General features: G+C 38.6%; 1 protein-coding gene across 3 annotated transcripts in view; it reads right to left on the reverse strand.

Moving 5' to 3' along the window:
* Positions 1-10,831: 10,831 nt before the first annotated feature.
* SEC24D (SEC24 homolog D, COPII coat complex component) overlaps positions 10,832-25,988 on the reverse strand; it is a 110,267-nt gene continuing 95,110 nt past the window's right edge. For all 3 annotated transcript variants that reach the window (XM_007999656.3, XM_007999654.3, XM_007999657.3), the window contains exons 20-23: positions 20,602-20,781; positions 19,173-19,364; positions 16,413-16,502; positions 10,832-11,668 (exon numbers count right to left, since the gene is read on the reverse strand). In XM_007999656.3, the coding sequence (XP_007997847.3) occupies positions 11,528-11,668; positions 16,413-16,502; positions 19,173-19,364; positions 20,602-20,781 (603 nt within the window). In that variant the 3' untranslated portion in view covers positions 10,832-11,527. The remainder of the gene's footprint in view (positions 11,669-16,412; positions 16,503-19,172; positions 19,365-20,601; positions 20,782-25,988) is intronic.

A 25,988-nucleotide genomic window follows, 5' to 3' on the forward strand; every position in this document is an offset into this window, starting at 1 on the left:
TGCACTAATTCCTTACTGGGGATAGAAGCTAATTATTGTGAAATAACCCAGTTTAGAAGTTAGAAGATCAGCATGTCTGAGTTTTTACAGAATTATAATTCATGGTATTCCAAACCAGCTGTTGGTATTTATTTCCAGTGAGAACCATTTTCCCACTGACCTTCCTCCTTTCATAGGACGGGGATTATGAGGCCCAAAGTACTGATTGAGTAGGAATACTTTTTTACTCTTCTTCACTGTGGAGAAATAAGAGGGCAGGTAGTTGATGATGTCAGGTAGAACAGATTTTATGGTGTGGAATACCATACCCAAACACAACTGAATCAGATTAGACTACAGAATTGTGGTGATGGCAGTCAGAATGTAATATGGTCATCATGAAACAGTACAGTGTGAGAGGTCAAGGTGTCAACCTGGGAAATGAGAATCAAGCAGGAGTGTGGCATGGCAACCAGCTCACAGATCCAGAGTTGAGAGGGATCACTACTGCAGCAGCTCTGCTCTGATACTCTGGTAAGTAGTAGAGCCACTTTATGAGCCCTTATTTCCTATCTCCCTTATTCTGAGGCCAGGTCAATGATATGCTATAGTTTCATTTAAGTTAATAGAGTATAAAGGTGGAATACTTGGGAGCTACATTGTGCATCAGTGTGTCACGGCTGCTACTAGGAGTTACTCCTTTTCATGTCTTTTAAAATACTTTCTACCCATCTTAATTGCTAAATTATCTTTTAGTTACAGCAGCTTATTTTAAAACCTGTACTGTTTTCATCCTGAATTTAGAACATAAGATTTAGCCTTTGAAGTATAGTTTCAGACTTTACTAATTTGTTTAATATAATCCTTATTAACTTGACAAAATGAAAGCCCAGTTGGGGACTTAGTCTAAACAGTAGTCTTTGATCTGAAAGTGTCTCATATTTTGTGATCAATTAAAAACATAAACCTTTGCTTATGCGAAAGGTCTTTCTTAGAACAATCCTGTAATAAGGAATCGGTCTTAGGGTTCATTTGTGACTTTAGCATTATCCTCTCTTTGATGTTTGGTAATAGGGGCTGAACTTTTGCTTGGATCTCATGTATATATAGTCAGTTTTGAGGCTATAAATCTAGGACTTTTCAAAAGATTAGAACATTTATCCAGCAAACTGACTCCATTGAAGACTTCATTTCTGGAAATACCACATTGCTTCCGCTGTCAATAACTCTATCATTTACTCATATAAATATTGTTAGCTATAATGCACAGAGAAAAACTATCTCGTTCAATCTACATAATTGGGACATCCTTTTCCAGTAAACCCTTTTTCTGCTATTGGACAAAATATTAAAATGATCAGTTTGAGTATATGTTAGAGTTCATGTTTCCGTAACTAAAGATGCTAATAAACTGAAATCAGATAAGGTAGGTTTTTCCAAAAATACTTCTAAATAATTGAGAACCTAGAAGTCAACAATGTAAAATGCATATGGGACTCTAGTATATTAATAAATCAGAGAAGCAGGCCAAGAACTTTTTAATGGGATAATTGTCTTTTTAGGCACATTATTTTCATATTAACGACATGGAAATATTTTCACTCATTTACTTTCATCCATTTATCTGTGCTTTTTCTCACTTTGATGAGTTCTCTCAACTTCTAAGAAAAGCAGAGCAGAGCAGCATAGAATGCCTTAGTAAATGGCCACTGACTCTTGGTCTCAGGCCATAGCGACTATAGAGAGAAGAGTGGGGCTGGAGACCTCATATCCTGGGTAAAGTGGACATCACTTGTCATCTCCAGTTAATTGTCACCACAAAGAGAAGAGGGTAAGTCTGAGATGTTCATGTGGCATTTCCCTACATTTTAGAGGTTGACAAAATAGTTTGTGATTTTTGCTTACATTTGCATTCATAGAACTAAAAAAATTCTAAATTAATTTGGCTAGCAAAATACCACATGCATATTTTATTTTATTTTTTTATTTTTTGAGACAGTCTTGCTCTGTTACCCAGGCTGGAGGGCAGAGGTTGGCCTCTGCCTCCAGGGTTGAAGTGATTCTCCTGCCTCAGCCTCCCGAGTAGCTGGAATTACAGGTGCCCGCCACCACACCCAGTTAATTTTAGTATTCTTAGTAGAGACAGGGTTTCACCATGTTGGCCAGGCTGGTCTCAAACTCCCTACCTCAAGTGACCCGCCTACCCTGGCCTCCCAAAGTGTCAGGATTACAGGTGTGAGCCTCTGCGACTGGCCAACATCCATATTTAAATTATGCATGCATTATAGCTTTATACTGTGTGACCACATTTACTAAAAAAAGAGGAAAAAAGATTACTTGCTTGAGACGGGAAACTATCACCTTTGAAAGCATATTAAGTAGTTGGCTTACTTTGGAACACACAGTAGATTTAAAATGTGAACTAATACTTTAAAATTGCCATATAATGATGTCACTGCAAGCCATTCATCTGTCCGAAGGGAGAAAATGTAGAGGTCTAGGCTTATGTTGTCACAAAATACACCTTTTAGATAATCCTATACCTGTACAGATTTTTATAACTGTTGCTATCATAAGAGAATGGCTACATCATTATCCTGCCTTTTCTGTGTATGTGTTTATTTTGTTGTTGCTTTTGAAAGCAATGGACAAAACCTCAAAACACAATTTTGTTCAGATATATCCAGTTTAGTAGTTTATGCTGGTTAAATGATCAAAGTAATTGCTTAAATGTCTTGTGGAATTATCTGTCACTTTATAGGTTTATGTATTTTGGTGGGTGCCTTAATAATAAAAAGATATTTAATGTAATAATATTGCTCATAATTCATGTAAGCTACACAGGTAGTTGAGTTATTGTTTTGTCTAAGAAGCTAGGTTTATAGCATGGTAAATAAAAATCAAGATTATGCTTTCTTTTCTACTATTGAGCTCAATTAAAGGATAATGCATGATTAAAAATATATTTATAAAAATAATTCCAAAGCAAAATTTAGAAAAATGTAAACACAAATGTAAGCCTGTCAGCCAACTAGCTTCTTGAATCTTAACTCCATACTCCTTCCTCAGATGGTGCTGACAAGATGGTGGATCAGGATGGCATCAGTACCTCTTTGGGGACCTTTCCCAGTTCTGATTGCTTTCCTTTATCCTGATTCAAACAGAAAGCTTGCCTTTTCATCTGATACCTGCATTTGTCTACTTACCTAGTCCTGAGCTTTTACTCTGCTGCTTGGGCTCTTATGACTTAATTTTTATCATTTGCTTTATAAGGGCAGTAGTATGCTTTCTCAGTGTATGGCATATAATAAGTGCTCCAAAAATAGTCCCTTACTGCTTGCTTAATAATTGGAAATAACTTCCAGGAGATTTTTCATCACCTTCCCTTGTCAGTTCTTTTCCCTTCTGCTGATGCTTTCTTGCTGTATAACATAAGAGGACTGTGTTTTTCTAACAAAGACTTTTTCTCTGTCTCAAATAAAAGAACATTATCTTTGGGGATAAAGAAAACAAAGCAATTTCCACTGAATTAACATTTATCAGAGGTATTGAACAGAACTAACTTCCCCTGGTCTGACTTTAAAGGAATCTGATTGCTTCCTTAGAATGTAAATTTTTAATTACTTCTCTGCCAAGGGCAACATGTTAAAATAAGGAGAATGATTTAACTACACCCGTGTCACCTTGTTTAATTATAGCCTAAGTGGAAAAAGTAGATTATATTTCTCCTGTGAATAACAGAGACAGTAGATTGCCTGGGAGTGAGGGGGGCGGACAGGATGGTGGAGGATGGGTATGGGGTGGCACCCAGGAGTCTTAGGAAACTGCTGCTGGTCAGCAACAATGGCCCAAGGAGAGAACCTCATGGGGAAAGAGCTCAGTGGCACGGAGCTTCACCGGGAAAGTAGCTCAGCCCAGACCACACATTCATTTTCCCCAAGCATGGTGTGGAAGCAGAGAGCCCTGGACTTCAGGAAGCCATGGGGTGTTTTGACACTAGTCATCAGTGTGGATGAAAGAGAGTAAAGATTCCCTTTCAGTCCTGTGGGATAGAGATTCAGATTCAGTTAGGTTGATTTTAAAAACATGACTTTTGGCCGGGCGCGATGGCTCAAGCCTGTAATCCCAGCACTTTGGGAGGCCGAGACGGGCGGATCACGAGGTCAGGAGATCGAGACCATCCTGGCTAACACGGTGAAACCCCGTCTCTACTAAAAAGTACAAAAAACTAGCCGGGCGAGGTGGCAGGCGCCTGTAGTCCCAGCTACTCCGGAGGCTGAGGCAGGAGAATGGCGTAAACCCGGGAGGAGGAGCTTGCGGTGAGCAGAGATCCGGCCACTGCACTCCAGCCTGGGTGACAGAGCCAGACACCGTCTCAAAAAAAAAAAAAAAAAAAAAAAAAAAAACATGACTTTTTTGCACACCAGAGTTTACAGCTGCAATTCATATCTGCTTGAAACTTCCCTAATTCATAAAGGTAATAACCTTTTTGCCACATAGGCATATGAGGTGGGGTCCCTAAACATTGATTGGGTAACATTAAACCCCATTGGGTATCCTAAAATTGTATTCTTCAAACATGAATCATGTGTATTTAAACAGTTTTTCATGCACCCAAGGAATACCTCAGCTTGAAAAATACCGACTAAAGAACTAGAGTCTCGTTCTTCAGAAGGTCTTTAAACTGCAAATCTCATTGCAAAAGAGTTGTTTTTATAACTGGTAAGAGAATTTTTTCAACTTTTATTTTAAATTCAGGGGATACATGTGCAGATGTGTTACCTGGGCATATTGTGTGATGCTGAGGTTTGGGGTACGAATGATCATCACTCAGGTACTGAACATAGTACCCAAGTTTTTCTTTTCTTTCTTTTTTTTTTTTTTTTGGTGGAGCAATCAGAACACACACAACATTTATTGATTAGGGTTGCCATCTTATATGGGTGCAGTTTGTGGCACCCCCAAAACAATTATGATAGTAGCATCAAAGATCACTGATCACACATCACCATAACAGACATAATAATAAACAGGTTTGAAATATTGTGATAATTACCAAAAGGTGACACAGAAACACAAAGTGAGCACACACTGTTGGGTCAACAGTTTTTGAATCCTTGCCCTACTCCCTTCCTCCCGCCTCAATAGGCCCGTGTCTGTTATTGCCATTTTTATGAGTAGCCAATGTTTAGCTCCCACTTATGAGAACATGTGGTATTTGGTTTTCTGTTCCTTTGTTAATTTGCTTAGGATAATGGCCTCCAGCTGCATCTATGTTGTTGCAAAGAACATGCTTTCATTCTTTCATATGACTGTGAAGTATTCCATGGTGTATATGTACCACATTTTCTTTATCCAGTCCACCATCAATGGGTACTACCCTAGGTTGATTCCATGTCTTTGCTATTGTGAATAGTGCTGCTATGAACATGGGAGTGCATGTGTCTTTTTGGTAGAATGATTTATTTTATTTTTGGCATATACTCAGACATAGGTTGAATGGTAGTTCTGTAATATAATTTTTAAAAAATTATCAAACCCAGGCATGATGGCCTGTAATCCTAGCTATGTGGGAGGCTGAGATGGAAGGATTACTTGAAAGTGGAAGCTGGAGACCAGCCTGGATGACATAGTGAGGCTTCATCTCAAATAATTAAAAAGTGGAAAAATAAAATCTAAAAGCATTCCCTAAAAATTCTTACACAACTCGGCCGGGCGCGGTGGCTCATTCCTATAATCCTAGCACTTTGGGAGGCCAAGGCGGGCAGATTGCCTGAACTCAGGAATTCAAGACCAGCCTGGGCAACAATGGTGAAACCCCGTCTCTACTAAAATACAAAAAATCAGCCGGGCATGGCGGCGTGCGCCTGTTGTCCCAGCTACTTGGGAGGCTGAGGCAGAAGAATCGTTTGAATCTGGGAGGCGGAGGTTGCAGTGAGCCGAGATGGCGCCACTGCACTCCAGACTGGGCAACAGAGCGAGACTCCATCTCCAAAAAATAATAATAATAATTCTTACACAACTCATGTATTCTTGAGACTGCATCTGTAATCCACTTAAAGTTTCCTTAATGAAACACGAGTAATTTGTCTCCCCAATTGACTTTGTTCTTTATGTGATTTAAAACTAAATTGTCATGTATTAAGTTTGGATAACAGTGGCTCTGGAAATGTTTATGAGGGGACATTTTGGAAATTGAGGGAGTTTAACCTACACAAGAAACATTAGGAATATGTCTTTGAACTGTCTGAAAACTGCTGTTCATTGGAGGAGGAATTCACCTTGGGAGGCTGAGGCGGAGGGATTGCTTGAGCCCAGGAGTTTGTGACCACCGTGGGAAACGTGGTGAAACCACATTTCTACAAAAAATTAGCCAGGCACATGCCTATAGTCCCAGATACTCCGGAGGCCAAGGCAGGAGGATCACTTGAACCCAGGAGGTTGAGGCTGCAGTGAGTCATGATCTTGCCACTGCACTCCAGCCTCGCAACAAAGCGAGACCCTGTCTCAAAAAACAACAGAAAAAGTGATGAGAAGATTACTTTCCCAAACAACCATTTATGAACAGTTCTGTTAGAAAATTATATTTGGGGCCGGGCGTGGTGGCTCAAGCCTGTAATCCCAGCACTTTGGAAGGCTGAGACGGGCGGATCACGAGGTCAGGAGATGGAGACCAGCCTGGCTAACACGGTGAAACCCCGTTTCTACTAAAAAAATACAAAAAACTAGCCAGGCGAGGTGGCGGGTGCCTGTAATCCCAGCTACTGGGGAGGCTGAGGCAGGAGAATGGCGTAAAACCTGGGAGGCAGAGCTTGCAGTAAGCTGAGATCCGACCACTGCACTCCAGCCTGGGCGACAGAGTGAGACTCCGTCTCAAAAAAAAAAAAAAAAAAAAGAAAGAAAATTATATTTGGTGGACTTTCCCTAAAACTTCTCATTTTGGTACAAGTACTCTCTTGTCTTTTGAGGCCAAAGGTAGATTAAGATCATATCTGCTTTCATTCCACACTAGTGATTCATAATGGCAAACTCCCTAAGTTCTTTTTCTAACATGTGTTGTTTCCAAGAACGATCTCCTGCATATGCATTTGTTTTTTTGGACACAAGTCTAGATGTTTCTTAATTATTCTCAGTCTACTACCATTATGTTAGACTTTTAAAAGTGAACCTTCTAGGAAAGTTGCCATTTGGTAACCTCAAAGATGTGCCTTCAAAAAGTGAGTGAACTCATTTCTTTTTTAAAATAATGATTCCTTAACATTTGAAATACAAGTTCTTGTCTTTGGTTTATATATTATTGAGGTTTTGGTTTTTAGCATTTAAAGTAGTTGAAGCTGCAAGTTTCTCATATGGCAAATTTATTCTAATCTCTGAAACCATCTGTTAATTGGAATTTCTATAGCATTTAAAGATAGCTTGATTTGGAGGATGTCAATTATGATACCGGTGGCATAGCAGCAAATCCAATTAGGAGTCAGATTAGTCCTAGTTTTTATGATCCTTAGCAAGTTTAGTAAAAAACCTAATAAAACAATAACAGCAATGAACACTTAAATAGCAGCACTATGTGTCCGGTGCTGTTCAAGGCCCTTTATAAACTTTAATTCTTGAAAAAACTGGAGGAAACAGACACAGAAAAGTTTCTAACTTGCCCTGGATCACACAGCTAGTGGTGGAACTAGTATAGAAACCCATGTTGATGGGTCCAGAGCCTGTGCTATGAGCCATTGTGCTCCGCCGCCTCTTCCAGTGTGGGGAGGGGGAGCACCGTTTCAGAGCAGCACTTAGACCATTTTTGGCAAGTGGTCATTCAGGACTCACTGGAGCATTTCCATTACATATTGGGTTTCTTCTACCATGAAAGCCAACCTCACCATTTATATTATATTCCCTCTGTTTTCCAAGGGTCTTGTTCTTTTGAATATTTTTTCTCTGTCTTCAATCTTCAACATTCTTTGTAGTACAGTATTGTTTCTATCTGTATTTTTTCAACGTAATTCAATAAACACAACATAATGCTGGTGGCTTCTTTCCACCAGCATTTAAATGGCAAATCCCTTAAAATTTAAAATTTTAAAAATCTTAAAATTTAAAAAATCCTCCCCTCTTCCTGTTACCCACCCACTCATCCCCTCTTGAGTTGCCTCCATTCTGCCCCCACTTCTTCAACCTGTTCTAATCTAGACTTTAGTCTCACTAATTTAGAGAAACTGCTCTTCACCAAAGTCACCCATGACCTTTTTACTAATCCCAACAAACATTTTCATCTTTGTCTTTTGGAAGCCTGTAACTTGGCTGCCCACACTCTTCATGTACCCCCTTTTTTACCTTGAGCTTTGTGACATCTAGCCAAGTTCACTTCTTACCTCTCTGGCCCTTTCCAGTCTCCTTTAAGGTTTCTGGTGACTGTCTGCCCTAGGGATTTGCTTCCTTCCCACTCTACAAAGTCAGCCTAAGTTTTTTCAGCCACTTGTTTGGCTTCGTTTTCTTGATATACATGTAGATGGATTGCAAATCTTTAGCTCACAGCTTTCTCCTGAGATTCACACCCATATTTTTAGGTGCTATAGTTTATCTCACTTGGATAGTTTGCAAGCTACCTTAAATATGTACAATCTGAACTATACCCTTCACATACACACTGACATACACAGCTGTTTTTATTTCTGTTTCAGAGAATCATCTGTGTACCCAGTTGTTCAAAACAAATCATTTTCTGACACTTTCTCTTTCCTTACATCACCTCTCCCCCAATTCCACCCCCAACTAAAACCATTATTTTATTTCAGGCCACCGTGAACTCAAATTAACTATTCTGATAGCCTCATAAATGGTCTGTCTGCTGCAAGTTACATCACCTTACAACCCCAAAGTGATCTTTCTAGAGTGATCCTGCTGCTCCTGTTTAAATTATTTTGAATGTCTTCACTTTGCCATTAGGATTAAGTCCAAACTCGTCCTTGGCTAAGTCTCACTCTACTTGCTTCTCCAACTTTATCTTTTACAACTTTGTCTCTCCTTGATAGTTCCTGCCAAGTTTAAGTTCTTTAGTTTACTGAAAGGGTGATGTATGCCCTCTCCACTCTGAGCCTTCATGCTTATTTTCTCCTCTGCTGGCATATTTACCAATACTGCCAATTACCTGGCAAGTGATTACAATTTTTTCAGGTCTAATCTTCAATGTAACTTCCTCTGGAAAATTTTTACTGACTACACTTTGCCCCCCAGCTAGACCAGGTCAGATATCCCTGCTAGGTCCTTACTGTAGCATTTCATGGCATTTCTGAAACTTTCCTGTAATTGTAGAGATGGTTGGGACTTTGCTTGTGCTGCTGTTTTCTCCCCTAGTGTTTGGCATCTAGAAAATGTGCAATCAGTATTTGTTAAATGAGAAGATACTACTTCCAATGGCATACTCTTTGAGCACCTAATTATTTAGAAGTTTCTTGTGTTAAGCAGCACTTTGTCACTTTTTTTTTTTGAGTCTCGCTCTGTCTTTCAGGCTGGAGTGCAATGGTGCGATCTCAGCTCACTGCAACCTCTGCTTCCCGGGTTCAAGCAATTCTCCTGCCTCAGCCTCCCAAGTAGCTGGGATTACAGGTGCCTGCCATCAGGCCCAGCTAATTTTTTGTATTTTTAGTAGAGACGGGGTTTCACCATGTTGGCCAGGCTGGTCTGGAACTCCTGACCTCAAGTGATCCACCCACCTCGGCCTCCCAAAGTGCTGGGATTACAGACGTGAGCCACTGCGCCCGGCCTGTCTCTTCTATTTAATGGTTCTGGTTCTATACCCTAAAGAACACAAAGAACAAATCATTAGACAGCCTTCAAATAAATAAAGGAATGTGCTCTGTGCTTCTATTCCACATAGGGTATGGTGCCTAGAATTGAACAATCACCTAGGTGTGGTCTGACCTCAGAGTAGAGTGGGACCATCACTATGCTCATTTGACAGCCTATCCTTGTAACAAGGTAGATTGAGATCATATCTGCTTTCATTCCACTACTGATTCATAATGGCAAACTCCCTAAGTTCTTTTTCTAACGTGTTGTTTCTAAGAACGATCTCCTGCATATGCATTTGTTTTTTGGACACAAGTCTAGGAACTTACGTTTCTTCTTGTTAAACTCATCCAAGTTGATGCTGTTAAACTCATCCAAGTTAATGATGTTAAACTCATCCAAGCTGATGATGTTAAACTCATCCAAGTTGATGCTGAAGCAACATGCCAGTTGACTAACATGGGGGGATTTTAGTCCTGTCACTGTATTTGTTTTTCTACCTACTTCATGACATCTAATTTATAAATAAACCTTACTAGCCATATAATCAGAGACAAGGTACTTAAGTCAAGCCTGTTTCTTCATGTGTAAATGGGGTTGATAACAGGATAAGGGTTGCTGTGAAGAATACATGTGCATATGTTCACAAAAAACAGTGCAGTTCTTGGGACATGATGTGTACTCAATATATTTTATCTATTACTATTCATATAATTGATAACAAAGTTGAATAGGGCAGGTAGAGGCAGATGCCTTTGTGACATCACTCAAAATCGTTCTCCTAGGTTTAGTCATATTCATTAATAATGGTTTCACGTAGCCTATTTCTATTTATTTTGCCCACAAAAACATATTAGAGAACTTTGAAATGCCTTTCTCAAGCACACTATGATGTTCCTTAGATTTATTGCCTAGTACTCATTAACCCTCAACAAAAAAGGAAAATTTTGTTTTCCTGATTTGTTCTTAGTGAGCTACCCAAACAACCTTTTGCCAAGACATTTTGAATACTACCCTTATTTCTTAAGACCTAAAAATACATAATAAATAAATAAATAAAACTACCTACTAAGAGTATATGAAGTGATTTATTGATATTGTTTAGATCCATTATATACAGGTAGAAACTTTCCAAATTGTACAAAGAACCATTAAGCATATTGATAAAGACAGTTTTATAGACAAAACAACTGGAAAATAGTTTTAACATACACAATATATAATTATGAAAAAAAAAAAGTAGAACACATATTGTTCTACCAGATAAATCCCAAGGTTATTAAAAGTCTGTTATGCAAACCTTAAGTTGAAAAATGTGTTCAATGGAGTTACATGGTTTTAAAAAATTAGGTATAATGTAAAAATTAAGCTTTTTTTTTTTTCTCATTGCAATTGGGAGAGGAACTGAGACAACTTTTTACCCCAAATCTATACAGTTTGAGAAATAATTTATATGTCTAGCACAAAGAAAATTGAGAATGTTTATGGTTCTGTAAACTTTGCCTTTTATGAAATGCAAACCACATCAGTTTTAAAAATTAGAAACTGTGCAATCAGAAACAGACTGTTCCCTTTATGGTACCATTGTACCTTAATTGGCTTTATACCTGAGCACCAAAGCTGAAGTTCTAAATGCCATCTCTTCCTGGAAAGTTATTCTGAAAATGAGCAAGAAATCAAAACTAGCCTATTATCATCTAGAAAATTAGGCACCAAGAAGGAGGTTATCTCCTTAGAAATGCAACATCAGTGACAGAAGTTTCAATTAATTAAGCAGCTGACAGATCTCCTTGTGAACACAACAAAGGAAATCCACATAAGAAGAGCCTCCATAAAGTCCTTTGTCTTCTACCAGGAACTGTCGGAAAACCATTTCTGGCTGTTCTCGCTGTTTTACAATTGTGAGCTAGGAAAAAAACCAAACAGTAACAGCACCTGGTTATAAACATTATTTAAAAATGGCTCAATTTTGTCTATTTCAATTTTGGCAAACATTATTGAATGTCTATTATGTGTGAGGCTATGGAGGATTATGGGAAAGTGCCTAATATCTAGAGTGGAAAGAGGCATGGACCCCGAAACCCCAAAACCCAAGACATACAATTTTAAGTGGCAAAAATGAAACCTAAGCAGAGTGTTATGGGAAAGGCTTCACAATGATAGTAACTGTCACCTGAGCTTTAAAGGATAGGGGTAGGGCTAGAGAGTATTCCATACTGGAATACATGTACCATGTACCAGAGATACAATTATGGCTGGCATGTAAATTATCACAGGCTTCTAAAAGGGACAAATTATCCTAATAATGAGTTTGGGCTTCTGTAGGAAATGTGATCCAGTGAAGGTGCAGAAGAATGAAATGAGACAATTAAGTGGCAGCAGTATGTACAATATATTCGTGAGACAGGGACACTAGATAGGAAGTGGTTTGAAGTGTCTGGGTGGGAGATGATCAGGTTCTGAATTAGAGCAGTGGAGGTGGAAAGGGGGTGGATTGGAGAGTTGCTAGAGAGGTTAACATGCAGGGAAAATTGGGAGAACTTGTGTCCTTTACTCATCATGATTCTCTAGACCTGTGCTGTCCAGTACAACAGCCAGCCACACATACTATTGAGCACTTAAAAGTGGCTCATCCAAATTGAGATGTACTGTAAATATAAGACACACAATGGACTTCTAGACTCAGTATGAAAAATAAAATGTAAAAATATCTCAATAATTGACACAGATTACATTAGAAATTATATTTTGGATATACTGGGTTAAATTAATTATTTAAATGAATTTTTTCTTGTTTAAATGTGGTCATCAGAAAACATAGAATTGCATATGCATTTGCATTACTGGAGGGTGCCGCTCTAGAAGAAGCCCACAGGGAAGAAGCCCAGAAGAGAGCCAGTTTTCTCATGAACACTTTGAGCCCTTCTTTCTACACCTGTATTCCTATTTGAGGAAGTCAAGGTAGATGATCTGAATGGTCAGAATTTCATATTTATTGCGCCACAAGTGGGGTTAACTGATCTATACATGCACAACAGTGCCTCTCCACCTGCCTCCTATATAATTAAGAGGAGCCAGGGTACTTCTCACTTCTTCCTCTCAGGAGGTAAACTCACCAGAAAGGCCTGCAATACGGAAGCACATGCAGTTAGCCCCTTCACCAGCTGCAGCTGGGAAGGTATGTGCAATTTTGGCTAGGAGGGCAGGGCCCTCCCTACTTTTGCATTCTATGCTTTTTAGTTATCAAGTAGAATAATTCTGTCACCACCACTTGCTTTTTTCTTTTATAACATTTTGGCCTGGATCCAAGTCTGTTAAGTTTTAAATTGCCCCTGACCTAGTAAAAATAATAATACATAAGAACAACTGCTGCTGCCGCAACTCAGCTAATTCTATGTGGATGCAGATATGTGTGATGCCTTGGCTTTTGGATGTCAGCTCTAGGTACTGGGAGTTGGCACTGGAATAGCTGTGTGCATAGGCAGATTCCACTCCTACACGCTCCAAAGTTTAAGATTTGCCTCCTGATGAACCTGAAGTCAGGATTCTTTTCATTTTATGTTTTATCCACCCTCTCCCACGTGCCACCACAACTTTACTATTGTCCATGATTGGTAGGGGCAGTGTGGGTCTAGCCTCTGACACAACTCGGGCTGAGACTGGGCAGGATAAGACACTGAAGGAGGAAAGACTTGAAGTTCCAATTTCTTTAGAATTTACTTTCTTTATGGAAATTAATAGAAATAAGTTCAGGTTGCTCATCTGAGGTATTTTCTATTGCTGCCATTCACTTGGGTTTGTTTTTGTTTTTGTGTGGTGCTCATTGTACAATTTCCTCTGACAAAGTGTCTGGCTATGAGCTGAGGTGGTAAGTAGAACAGGGACTGGATTTCAGCCTTGGGAGAAACTTAACTTTAAACTACAGTGATTAATATCCTACCCCACCATTTGACTATCTACAGGTGTCTGGATGACACAGAAAGTATAGTGGAAGGTCTCAGGGGAGTGGAGTCATGGAAGTGGTGTTGGCCTGTCTTGACACAGTGATGGTCTCTTCAAGGGGCACACCCACACCAATAAAAGGAAAGCATACTGGTATGGATTGGTAGATCTGTCTTTATGTCCCTGCTTTACATTTCTGAAGGGGGGGAAGGCCCTATAGAGTAGGAGGAGAACATTAAAATAATCACTGCTTGTCACCTCCTTGCTTCTTGTTTGCCCTCTCCAAGGGAAGATTGGCTAACTCTGAATGTGACATTCTCTGGGTCACCTTACCAGAGGTCTTAAAGAATTAATGTGCTTCAAAAGCCAATCTCATCTTTCATTGGCTGACTCACAGGGAATTGCTAAAGCATGGCAGTGATTAGGAAGGCCCAGGTAGAACATGTTCAGCGAGAAAAGAGCCATGGTACAACCTTCGGGGAATACCAACTCTTAAGTGGCAGATGAATGAAGAGAAGCCAATGAAAAAGAGTCACTGAGAAAGAAGAATCAGGAGCAGGAGATGTTTTAAAAGCTGACAGGAGAGCATTTGAGGAAATAGTCAACCTTGTACAAGCTGTAAAAGGATTGAGAATCAATTGTCTTTAGCAAGTTGGCAGTTTACAGAGAACTGGAGAGATGGGAAGGAAAGAGCAGTTAATAGAGACTTTTTCAAGGAGTTTGGTTGTAGAATGTTTGGGATGTTGCCAGTGTTCAATAAATACTTGTAGAATGAATGAGGAAAGGGAAGCAGAATCTCGGAGAAGTGGCAGCTTCTATGAAGGTAGATTTGAACAGCTTGTAAACTGTGGAAAAGGGCTAATGGTAAAGGAATACTCTAGGCAATACAAGTGAAAGGAGAGAGAATAAAAAACATTTGCAGAGAACCGTGCAGGGCAGGACTAGAATTTATCAGGAAGGCACTTGGTTTCGGTCATCTGTAGACATACTGTGGTAGAAATCTTTTTTTTTTTTTTTTTGTTCCCCCACATGTATGAGAATAATCAGACAATAAGGTCTAAGAGGACTGAGTTTTTGGAAAAGTAATTAGCATAATCTGGAAGGTAGCAGTTCCTTCTAGATTTGATTTTATTATTCTTGATCCTTCCATACCAACTCTTTTCTCCTACTTAATCTTAACCCTTTAAAAGTATGTTTTAATTTCCTTTGTTGAGTCAGTTTTCAAGTGTCAGGGAAAAGGTGGAATGCTAAGCGCCCTGGGACCAAGCAGCTAGTACAAGCCCTGTATCTGCTATGATCCAGCTGTGAGACCCTGACCAAGCTAGTCAGCTCCTTTGAGCCTCACTTTCATGTCTGTGATGTGCAGGTAGGTATAGGAAGCCAGGTAATCTCCCAGATTCCTTTCAACTCTGACGTCTGTGGATTGTAAGTATTTCAAATTCTTTATAGAGATAGCACTCTATGAACAGATGGATACATTTGCAGGTAGTACATAAGAAAATCTGATTCTTTAAGTATTCAAGCTAAAATTGTTTTATCACACAGGTGTTTAATATTTTATTCACATGTTAATATTTGAAGCTCACCCCCAGATGGTTTTATAACCAAAGCTCACATAACTTTGGTAAGAGGTTGGAACAGGTGGGAGAAAGCAGAGTAAAGTTTAATGTTTTTCCCTGAAGAAGGAACTACTGAGCACAAGGATGATCTCCATGCTCAGTCCTGCCTCTTCTCTGCAAATGGCCAGTTGGAGGGATGCAGTTGCTACAGCTGGGATGAAGGTGAATCATTATTGCTGTGCATTCTAAATACCAGTGGCTTTCAATTTGCATTTCACTGGACTCAAGATCTGGTTACATGTTTCTAGGCTTAAACTGAACCCACATAGGTGCTGTGTGGTGTGAAAACTGTTCTAGAAAAGTTGTATATTCATCCAGATTTACCTAAGTTCAATTTACCTAAGCTCTACCTAAAGTTGATGTTTGCATCCATGAGTTACTTTCACAGTTACGAATGTTGGTTTAGATTGACATCACATTTACATTTCAGGAGACAATTGGCCCCATAAATACCCTGGCACTTGTAGACATGTGCCTCCAGGTGAGTGTCTTATAGCTCTTCAGTAAGCAGTGTTACACAGCACATCATCATCTATACATTCTAGATCCCAGGAGACTGTAATATTGAGCTTGGGAAGGAAAACAAGTAAGTATCTGGAAGGTGGCAACAAGATATAATTTTCTTGGGTTCTAGACATACTAAATTTTTTTACTCAAACTCAGAAAAGGCTAGAAGGGCTTGGAAGGACAAGAATAACAAAACTTTTCAGAGATCATAAATTAAACATTGTAAGAAATCAAATTTTACAAATGTTCTAAATGATACTTCTATACTTAATTTTAGGCACCAGAAGAAAAGTCATTTCCAAGTCTGTTAAGGATACCAATTGCTATTAAATCATGAAGTTAATACTGACTAAGATACCCCATAGTTAACCCATGGTAAGAGCTGTTTATGTTTGTGACTGATAAGTAGATAGATACACTTAGAGGTTAATGTGAGGGTTTTTTTAACTTTTATTTTAGATTTGTGATGGTGTGAGTTTTTAAAATCAAAGATCACTTCATAAAAACATGAGGTGTGCATTTTACATCTTTAATGAAATTTTTAACACTTGAATAAAGGGAAAAATAAAATCGCTTTCTTACCTTCATTGAATATGGCCTCTTTTGTTGGATAATACCCATTATCATTCTGAGTTGTTGAGAGTATGGGTTTCCCACTTCAGGCAGCAATGTCTTAAATTTAAGAAAATCAAAGTTTTAGTACAGTTTATAACATTTAGATAGAAGTAGCAATATGAGATTATCATGTTACAAACATCCTTCTAAAACCATGTACTTGAATATTGGTGTGGTTCATTACCAGAAAACCAAAACTGTGGGGAAAATGCAGTAAAAATTATTATTGGCACCCATTACCATAAATGACAGAAGACAATTATTTCTGTCTTTTGAAAAAAACTCTTCCTCTGGAATTTGACACATGCACATCACTGAAGTGACACAGCACAGACGTAGTCAGCCCTCTGTATCCATGGGTTCTGTATCCATGGGTTCTGCATCCATGGATTCAACCAACCACAGACAAAAATAGTATTTGTAAAAAATGCATCTGTACTGAAAAGGCATGGATATTGGGTTTTTTTTTGTCATTATGCTGTAAACAATATAGTTCAACAAGTATTTACATAGCATTTTACATTGTATTAGGTGTTACAAGTAATCTTTTTTTTTTTTTAATAGAGGGTCTCACTATGTTGCCTAGGCTGGTCTCGAACGCCTGAGCTCGAGCAATCCTCCCTCATCAGCCTCCCAAAGTGCTGGGATTATAGGCGTGAGCCACTGTGCCCAGCTGGTGTTATAAGTAATGTAGAGATGATTTAAAATATATGGGGGTATATGCACAAGTTATATGCAAATACCATGCCATTTTATATCAGGAACTTCAGCATCTGTGGATTTTGGTATCTATAGAGAGTTCTGGAACCAATTCCCCATGGATACCAAGAGATAATAGTATATGTTTTATGCAAACAACTTCCTGTGAAAGTTTGATCCCTTTTAAAGATTCAAGGCTATGTTGTGAGAGAAAAGAATGTACTTTATTCCTTCAGTGGATGGAAAATTCCATCCAAGTACTACTGTTCCAGCGTTAAAACAAACTACCAAATGTTGATTTCTCAAAGGGAATGCAGCCTCTTAGATATCCCGGAAATCTGGTTAGTGGTCTACAGGCCAATCCAGCTGCACATGGCATCCAGGAGATATGAAGGATTTTGACTTACATTTCTTCCATTAAGACAGAGTAAAATGCTAATGTTTGCTTCTCAGCAAGAAGATGCCAAGAGCCAATGCATCATTGTGAGTTAGCCAGAGAACATGTGAGTTAGAATGTTTCACCATAAACCTCAAGTGTCAGGAAAAGTTTATGGTCAATATTTTTCACAGGAGTAAGGAAAACAAAAAATTCATTATTTATATTCACACTCCCATCCCCTATATGCATTATGTGGCATAGTATGGTAGATCTATTTATTCAACAAACAACATAAGTATTCTTCATGTATATGTTTTAAAGTACCAACTACCTCTAAAAAGAAAGTAGTTTACATTTGGTTTTTAACTTTGTTTCATTTTGTTGATGAAAGTCAAGGAAATACCCGTATGCTGATATAAGCACAGACCTACCAATCTGCTGCCTTGTGATAGAGACACTGGCTATTTCCTGTGGATGTTCAGTTCAGCAACTATGCATTCAGCATTTACTATGTCAATATATTACAAGAGAAAGCTTCCTTAACTTTTATATAAAAATTCTTCATAGTTCTTTGCCTACTGAACTTTTTTAAAATTGCATTTATAATCATTTCTTAATTTCAAATATATGCAGATATCAATTTCCAAATCTTCATCTTAAAACCAATCTCTAACTGGAATATGGATACCCTTGCATTCTCTTAAAAATATACTTTTGACATTCCTAATTTTTAATATGCAGCTCTCTAAAGTGATCACCTGTCATGGCCTTGAATTTTAATCCTGCCTCTTTCTGCAAGATGCTATATGTATTGATAAACCGTACTTCATACAGTCGGGTTCAACAACTAGACTTAAGCCATCTTGCCACAACGTAAGTGAGGCTTCAGGAAACTATCTGCTGAACTCTACTGGAATCCACTATCAGAGTCAGACAACAGCCATCTGGCAGTGATCCTCACGCAACAATGGTCTACAAATAACGTTTGCAATAAATGTTGACTCTTGTACAAATTATAAGCTGGGTTTTCCTAAGATACTTTAAAATGGTCATTTGTATTAATTTAACATCAAACTCACAATTTCTTTTGTTATTGCAACAAAGGGGTGTATAGTCTGTTTTTATGGAATTATTATTTGTTAACTCAGTAATCTGATTTAGTCTGTAGCCAAACACCTATGAAAGATTTCTGCATTCTTTTGAGTATGCAGTTCAGCACCAGGGGTGAGTCCAGAGCATAAGAACGGAATTCAGTTCCCACCTCTGCCATTTTATTACCTGAAGGAACTTGTCTCCATGCCTCAACTGATTCCTCTGTAAAATGCTGAGATCATATCCATCTCACTAATTTGTTACGACAATTAACTGAAATGGTATATTTAAGTATTTAGAGTACAGAGACTGGCACATAGTTAATGATCTGGAAGTATTAGCATTTTCTATTAAAGTCACATATTTTAGTTGCTTGAAAGTATACAAATAACCTTATACAAGCTAATTGATATTGATCTCAAAACATGAAATTCTTTCATATACAGAAATATATGCCTTATTATATTTCTTTCTATAATACTTCACTGCACATAAAAACACTTGTGGTAATACGAAAAATATCCATTTTTCACAAAAGCAATGAAAAAAATACTTACCATATCTGTGTTGATATGTGCAAAAGATGGCACATTAAATATTCCTTGGATCAGTTCTGGTGGGCTGCTTACTCCCAACCATAGGAACATGTGTAGGCCATTAGCCAGTAAGAATATTCCTTCTTCTGAAAGACGGGACTCAGAGCAACGAACAGCAGCAGGTAACACTGTACTCTTGACATCTAACGTGTGCTGGGCAGGCACAGACAAGAGAGTTAGAAACTCCTTTCTTCCCCTTCCTTTCCCTCCTTCCTATCTCTTTTCCTTTCCTTTTTTCTCCCCCCACTCCCTCAGTGCATATTTAGTGAGTACCTATTATGTGCTAGACTTTATTCCAGTCATTAGACAATAATCCCCACCTTGTGCAGCAAATGGTTTTGTGCAGGAAGAGACAACACATAAAATAAGTAAAATATACAGAATATAGATGGTGTTAAGAGTTATGAAGAAAAGATGCAGGAAAGTGGGATGGGGTGCGTCGCTGGTAAAGGTGGGGATAATTTTAACTAGGGTAGTCCAGGGAGCCCAAGAACTTTTAAGAAGGTAACCTGAGGAGGTAAGAGAAGGAGCCATGGGGACAACTAGAGAAGACCATTTCAGATGGAAGGAAAAGCTAGTGCACAGGTCCTAAAGCAAGGGCCCGACTGGAGTGCTTGAGGATCAGCACGAAGCCCAGTGTGGCTGAAGTGGGATGGAGAAAGGGAGAGTAATAGAAGATTTCTAGAAGGGAGGGGAGGGGAGGACACACAGCACTGGGCCAGGATGGTAGGAACTTTGGCTTTTACTGAGATGAGAAATCCTGGAGTGTTTTGAGCAGAGGAGTGATACGAGCTGACAATTTTTTTTTTTTTTTTTTTTTGAGACGGAGTCTTGCTGTGTCGCCCAGGCTGGAGGCACTATCTTAGCTCACTGCAACCTCTACCACCCTGGTTCAAGCAATTCCCCTGCTCAGCCCCCACGAGTAGCTAGGATTACAGGCGCATGGCACCATGCCTGGCTAATTTTTTTGTATTTTTAGTACAGATAGGGTTTCACCATGTTGGCCAGAATGGTCTCAAACTCCTGACCTCAGGCAATCTGCCCGCCTCGGCCTCCCAAAGTGCTGGGATTACAGACGTGAGCCACTGCACCCAACCAGAGCTGATAATTATTTTAACAGGATGCCCTAACTTCTGTGCTGAAAACAGACTGAAGGAGATGCAGAACTCCTCAGATTCCCTCCCCTCACCATAATGAGCACATACTGATGCACATAAGCAACTTGCAGAAAGAGCCCCTGCTCGAAATCCCACACCATGTATTTTGAAGGCATTTGTGACTTTAACTTTCCTCTTAAGAACAACATGTTTCAGATATAACATATGGGAGAGCACAAAATATGATTCCCTTCCAGCCTCCTCTAGGAAATGTACCACCCCAGCATGCTTACTATGGGCAGAAGTTGTGGGTAGAAGAAAAGCTGAGAGTCAGCCACACCCATGGTCATGACCAGCTGTCTCTGGTATGCTCGTTCATCGGTTGAGATCTCTGGTCTGCTGAGTAGCACACAGTTTTTCAACAAGCAATTCATGTACACTGGCAATACTTTCATGGAATCTGGTAGAATAAGCTGAAAAAGACAATTTTTTGTTTCATATGCTTGATCTTTACTGAGAATAATCCCCTGAGCTTCATCTGTAAGACTGAAACATCATTTGCTTTTGAACTTGTAAGGATGTAAGGATTAACTGGTAAACCATGTAAAGCGCCTAGAGCACACAGTAACTGGCAGAGAGTGGGCATTCAAAGAGCAGCAGTTTTTATTTTATCTAGTGCTGCAGCAGCCTGGTGTAGGTGTTATCAGCACTACCTGCTCGCTGCTTAGGATGCAGTCCCAGCTCTGTCTTTTAGCAGGTGTGAGACCCTGGGCAAATTACTTTCCCTGTCTTTTTCTCAGATTTTTTTGTTTTTTTTTTTTTAGCTGAATATGGAATAGTATATCCACTTCATGATAATTGAGTTATGCGAATTAAATGATCTGTAAAGCACAATAGTGCCTAGCACATAGGATGTACCATATATATGTATGTTTAGATGTATACATATGTTTAATAAATTTTTTTAAAAAGTTATTTCCTAACCTATGTTTCCACTTCAAGAATAGCATTTCTAACTGCCCACAGGATATCTCTTCCTTTATGCTTTTCATGCATCTTAAACTCATCAAACAAATATTAAATGCCATTGTGTCACAGGTTCTGTGCAAAACGTCAAGGATATAAAAAGGAATAAGGCATAGTCCATGTTGTAAGATGCTTGAAGTTCGCTGGGGATAGACATATAAATACATAAAACATAATAAAGAGATTGCAGTATTATAGATTAAAAAAGGAAGTGCTTCATGCATTTAGATATGCATTTAGATATGTCACTACCGAATGATAACCTGCAAAATCAAACTCCTACAATTCCACATACATGTTCTTCCTCCCGTGTTTCCTATTCAGTGTAGAACTTCCAGATGAACCCTAATTCATGTATTTCTTTACCCTCAATTAATAAACAAATCCTTTTAATTCCACCTTCATAATCTACCTGTACCTTCTCTCCATCCTCACTTTGGCTCACATGACCTCATTCTAACTGCCCCAAAGTATATGCCCTTGTGAGATACTACAACCTAACACAATGCAGCAATTCTAGGAATACAACCTGATGATTTAAGAAATTATAGATAATGTCCTGATAATGTCCTATATTGTTTAACTTTCTCCTTAATCAATATTGTAAGAATAGCTAATAATCAAGTTTGATCTGAGTGTCACTTCCTTCCACTTAATAGCACAAGTCAGTGAACAAGGACATATCCAAAAGAAAAATACATACGAGATAATAATAACTTGCAAACAGATAAATGAAATATCTGATCTATAACCAAATGGTTTCTTTTTAGCTTTCTCTTTTTTTTTCTATTTTTATTTTTTGAGATGGAGTCTCGCTCTGTCACCCAGGCTGAAGTGCAGCGGCACAATCTTGGCTCACTGCAACCTCGCCTCCTAAGTTCAAGTGATTCTCCTGCCTCAGCCTCCTGAGTAGTTGGGATTACAGGCATGCACCACCACCCCTGGCTAACTTTTGTTTATTTAGTAGAGATGGGGTTTCGCCATGTTAGCCAGGCTGGTCTCAAACTCCTGCTCTCAAGCAATCCGCCCGCCTCAGCCTCCCAAACTGCTGGGATTACAGGCATGAGCCACCATCCCTGGCTTAGCTTTCTATCTTAATGATTAAAATGGATATACAGTTATCAGAATCCACACTGAAAAGAAAATGTCCCTGAGGGCTCTGTGAGAATTTATTCTGCAACTTAAATTTATATCATAAGTCTCTTCTCACGATGTACTAAGTAAGGAATGTGTGGGATAGAACTTTCTAACTGGCTCAGGTAGACATATTTCAGAATGATTCTACTTTGCAGTTTGTTTCCCCTATCGACTTCTAATCTCCTTTCAAAGAACCAAGGACAGTTAAATATATGTTTATTCTTAAAAGTAGAACACTCTCTTCTTCTAATTTTTTCTCTAGCATAATATATCTTCACTTAACAACATTTGGTACTGGATTACTTTCTCAGCCAAGGAAAACTATGATAAAAAGATGTAGGAACCAGATCATGGTCATATTCCAGAGCCATGTGGCCCCGATGCTATTTCTGATCTAGTTACTAGTTAGGCATTTTACATGTTATAAAGATCAAGGATCAAGAATGTTCTTAGATTCCTGTATAAAGCATGTCTGTTTGGTTTTAAAATATCAGATTGAAATGTCACTGGTTGCTTCTAATTAATGAGGTCATATTAAACGAGTTCAGAAATCTGTGATCCTAAATACCACAAAGGGGTGAGGTTGGCCCACAATGACACTATCATGACTAAAAAGTCTAATCAGAGGAGGTTGGACTGTAGGAGGCAGAGGGAAGAAAAACAGGTGGTAAATGAGAAGGAAAATCTAATCATGAAAACAAACAAAAAATGGAGTTAAAGAATGAAAGAAAACAAGAAGACAGTCTTATTCAATGTTTTTGAGGTGAGGAAGAAAATGTGGCCACGGAGTACCACTAAAAAACCTCCCTACCCCTCCAACCCCCTCCATAAATAACTAAATTATTCTTTGGGAGTAAGGTATGAGTGAGGTGGGAGCAGTAATTCATGTAAGTTAAGCTTGCTTGAATTTGGAAAATTCTTTTCAAAGTTCTTTAGGTTTTGAAGTGACAGAAGTGGTAATGAAGTTTTTTGGGTTTTTTTTGTTTGTTTTTTTTTTGTTTTTGAAAAGCTTATTTTGCAGTTAAGGTCATTTGACTTGCCTTTTGAAATCAATGCACTCCCATATGATATTAATATATTTAAGCTCAGAACAGTGAGCTATTAGATTTACTAAAAAGAATCTACATTGCTTATGTAAGCCTTATAAGCCTTAAAGTTTGCTTTTTGTTTGTTTGTTTTTTAAAGATACAGGGTCTCACTTTGTCATCCAGGCTAGAGTATGGTGGCACAATCATACCTTGCTGCATCCTCGAGCTCCTGGGCTCCAGGGATCCTCTTGCCTCAGCCTCCTGAGTGGCTGGGATCATAGGCATGTACCACTACACCTAGATAAGTTTTTATTTTTAGTAGAGGTGGAGGTTTTGATATGTTGCCCAGGCTGGCCTTCAAATGCTGGCCTCACCAATCCTCCTGTCTTGGCCTCCCAAAGTGCTGGGATTACAGGTGTAAGCCACTGCACCCAGCCTAATTTATCTTGTTTCTAGTTTCTAGTTATATGTCTTTTTTTTTTTTTTTTTTTTTTTTTTTTGCCCAGACTGGAGTGGAGTGGCATGATCTCGGCTCACTGCAATGTCCACCTCCTGGGTTCAAGCTGTTCTCCTGCCACAGCCTCCTGAGTAGCTGGGATTAGAGGTCTGTGCCACCATGCCCAGCTAATTTTTTGTAGCTTTAGCAGATGCGGGGTTTCACCATGTTGCCCAGGCGGATCTTGAACTCCTGACCTCAAGTGATCCACCTGCCTTGGCCTCTCAAAGGGTTGGGATTACAGGCATCAGCCACCATGCCCAGCCATATGTCTTAACCCAGCATCTATCATATGATCCTCAGAGTGACAGTTTCCTTAGATTTTGTACCCTAATTGCCTTCTCTTGCTGCAGCCTAGTTTTGGCTCCAGCAAATCAGTAAAAGTAGTTCTACTGAGGTCCAATATCACATAATCCAAATAGCTCCTTGATGGTCTTGCTTGGGTCAAGGAAACTTTGGGCGCTATGGTAAAATACTGGAATTCCTTTAGGAATCTCTCCATCTTCATAGATACTATTTTTCACAAGTGAACTGTAGGAAAGTACCAAGTTTACAGTTAGATTTTCTGAACAGAACATTAAGTCCAACTATTCTATGTTTCCAGACAATACTGTTTTAGAATCTCCACATTTTCTAGACTCCATGATGGTTAATCGTAAGGTACTTAAGTTACATTATTTTTTTAAAACATACCATTGGTTGAAAGGCACACTTGAAAAGTGCTACTGGTAACACCTTATTATAAGAACAGGAATAATCTCTATCAACTTATTCAGAGAAAATTTAACATCATAATATTTTTACTCCAGAAATAATTTAATTTTGCAAACAGGTTATCCAGTGGTAGAGACAATGCTTTTAACTTTTAAACCAGAATAAAATGACAGGTTTTATTTTCTTCCATAAATAGGCAATAAGTTTGTTGTTAACTTAAGGTTGTTGAATCTAGTTGTTTCAAAGTTAACAAATGAATGTCCAGAGAGGACACTAACTGTATCTGCACTGCTTCAACTAATGCTCCTGAAGTGTGAGATACTCCAGAAACAGAATCATGTTTCCGTAGCTCTAAGACAAACAGTAAAATGAGGTCAATGTTTACAGTGCTCATGACTGGACTACCTTCTGGCTAGGCTCCGGGTGTACCTGGTGGGTTTTGTGTAACTTGAACAAGCATGCTATGAAATAGTACTGATATCTGAGTTGACTAAAATGGCAAATCTTCGGAATAATAAAGAAGACTGAATACTCATATAGATTCAGGAGTTGCTTATATGATTATCAACACAGGAGATAAAAGAATGGATGACTAATTTAATCACTTTGGACAGCATGGAAAGGAACTTTTATGAAAAGTCCATCTGGTAAATGTGTTTGTTTTGTTTTCCTTCTTTGCCCAGATTGCACATTTGGGCCCAAAATTTATCTGTATTCTTTTCTGCTGAGGATTTACTTTTAGGTGGGGCTTCCGATGTCCTCTCAGCACTCACTTTTGACAATGAATTAACTAGAAAATTTTCCCATCTGTTGCTGTTTTAGTTGAAAGTCTATATTCACATATTTGATACACAGCTATAAAAATGCCATCTAACTTTTATTGACATAGAGAAGAATGTGAATGAGAGAGCAAATGCAAAAATAAATGTGGACTTGAGGTTCTGCTTTTCCTTTTATAGGAGAGAGACTAAATGAGGTTTATTCAAAGAATCTTCTAAAATTTCAAATTACTAAATGATGGAGTCAATTCTTTGAAAACTCTTCACACCTATTAGTAACTTTCAAATGTAAAGAATTCCAGTATTTATATTTATAAATTATATTTGTTTATAAAATATGTTATTACTGCCATGAGCTCATGTCAACTTTGTCAATATGCCTAAAATACATTTAAGCATACACATTTCATAACAAAATACCCATCTCTGGATACAAAAGAGAATCCTGTTTATATTAGGACACTTCTTACATATAACATTCTTTTGTTTATACATACCGT

Source organism: Chlorocebus sabaeus, chromosome 7 (genome assembly GCF_047675955.1).
Source record: "Chlorocebus sabaeus isolate Y175 chromosome 7, mChlSab1.0.hap1, whole genome shotgun sequence".
NCBI classification, from domain to species: domain Eukaryota; kingdom Metazoa; phylum Chordata; class Mammalia; order Primates; family Cercopithecidae; genus Chlorocebus; species Chlorocebus sabaeus.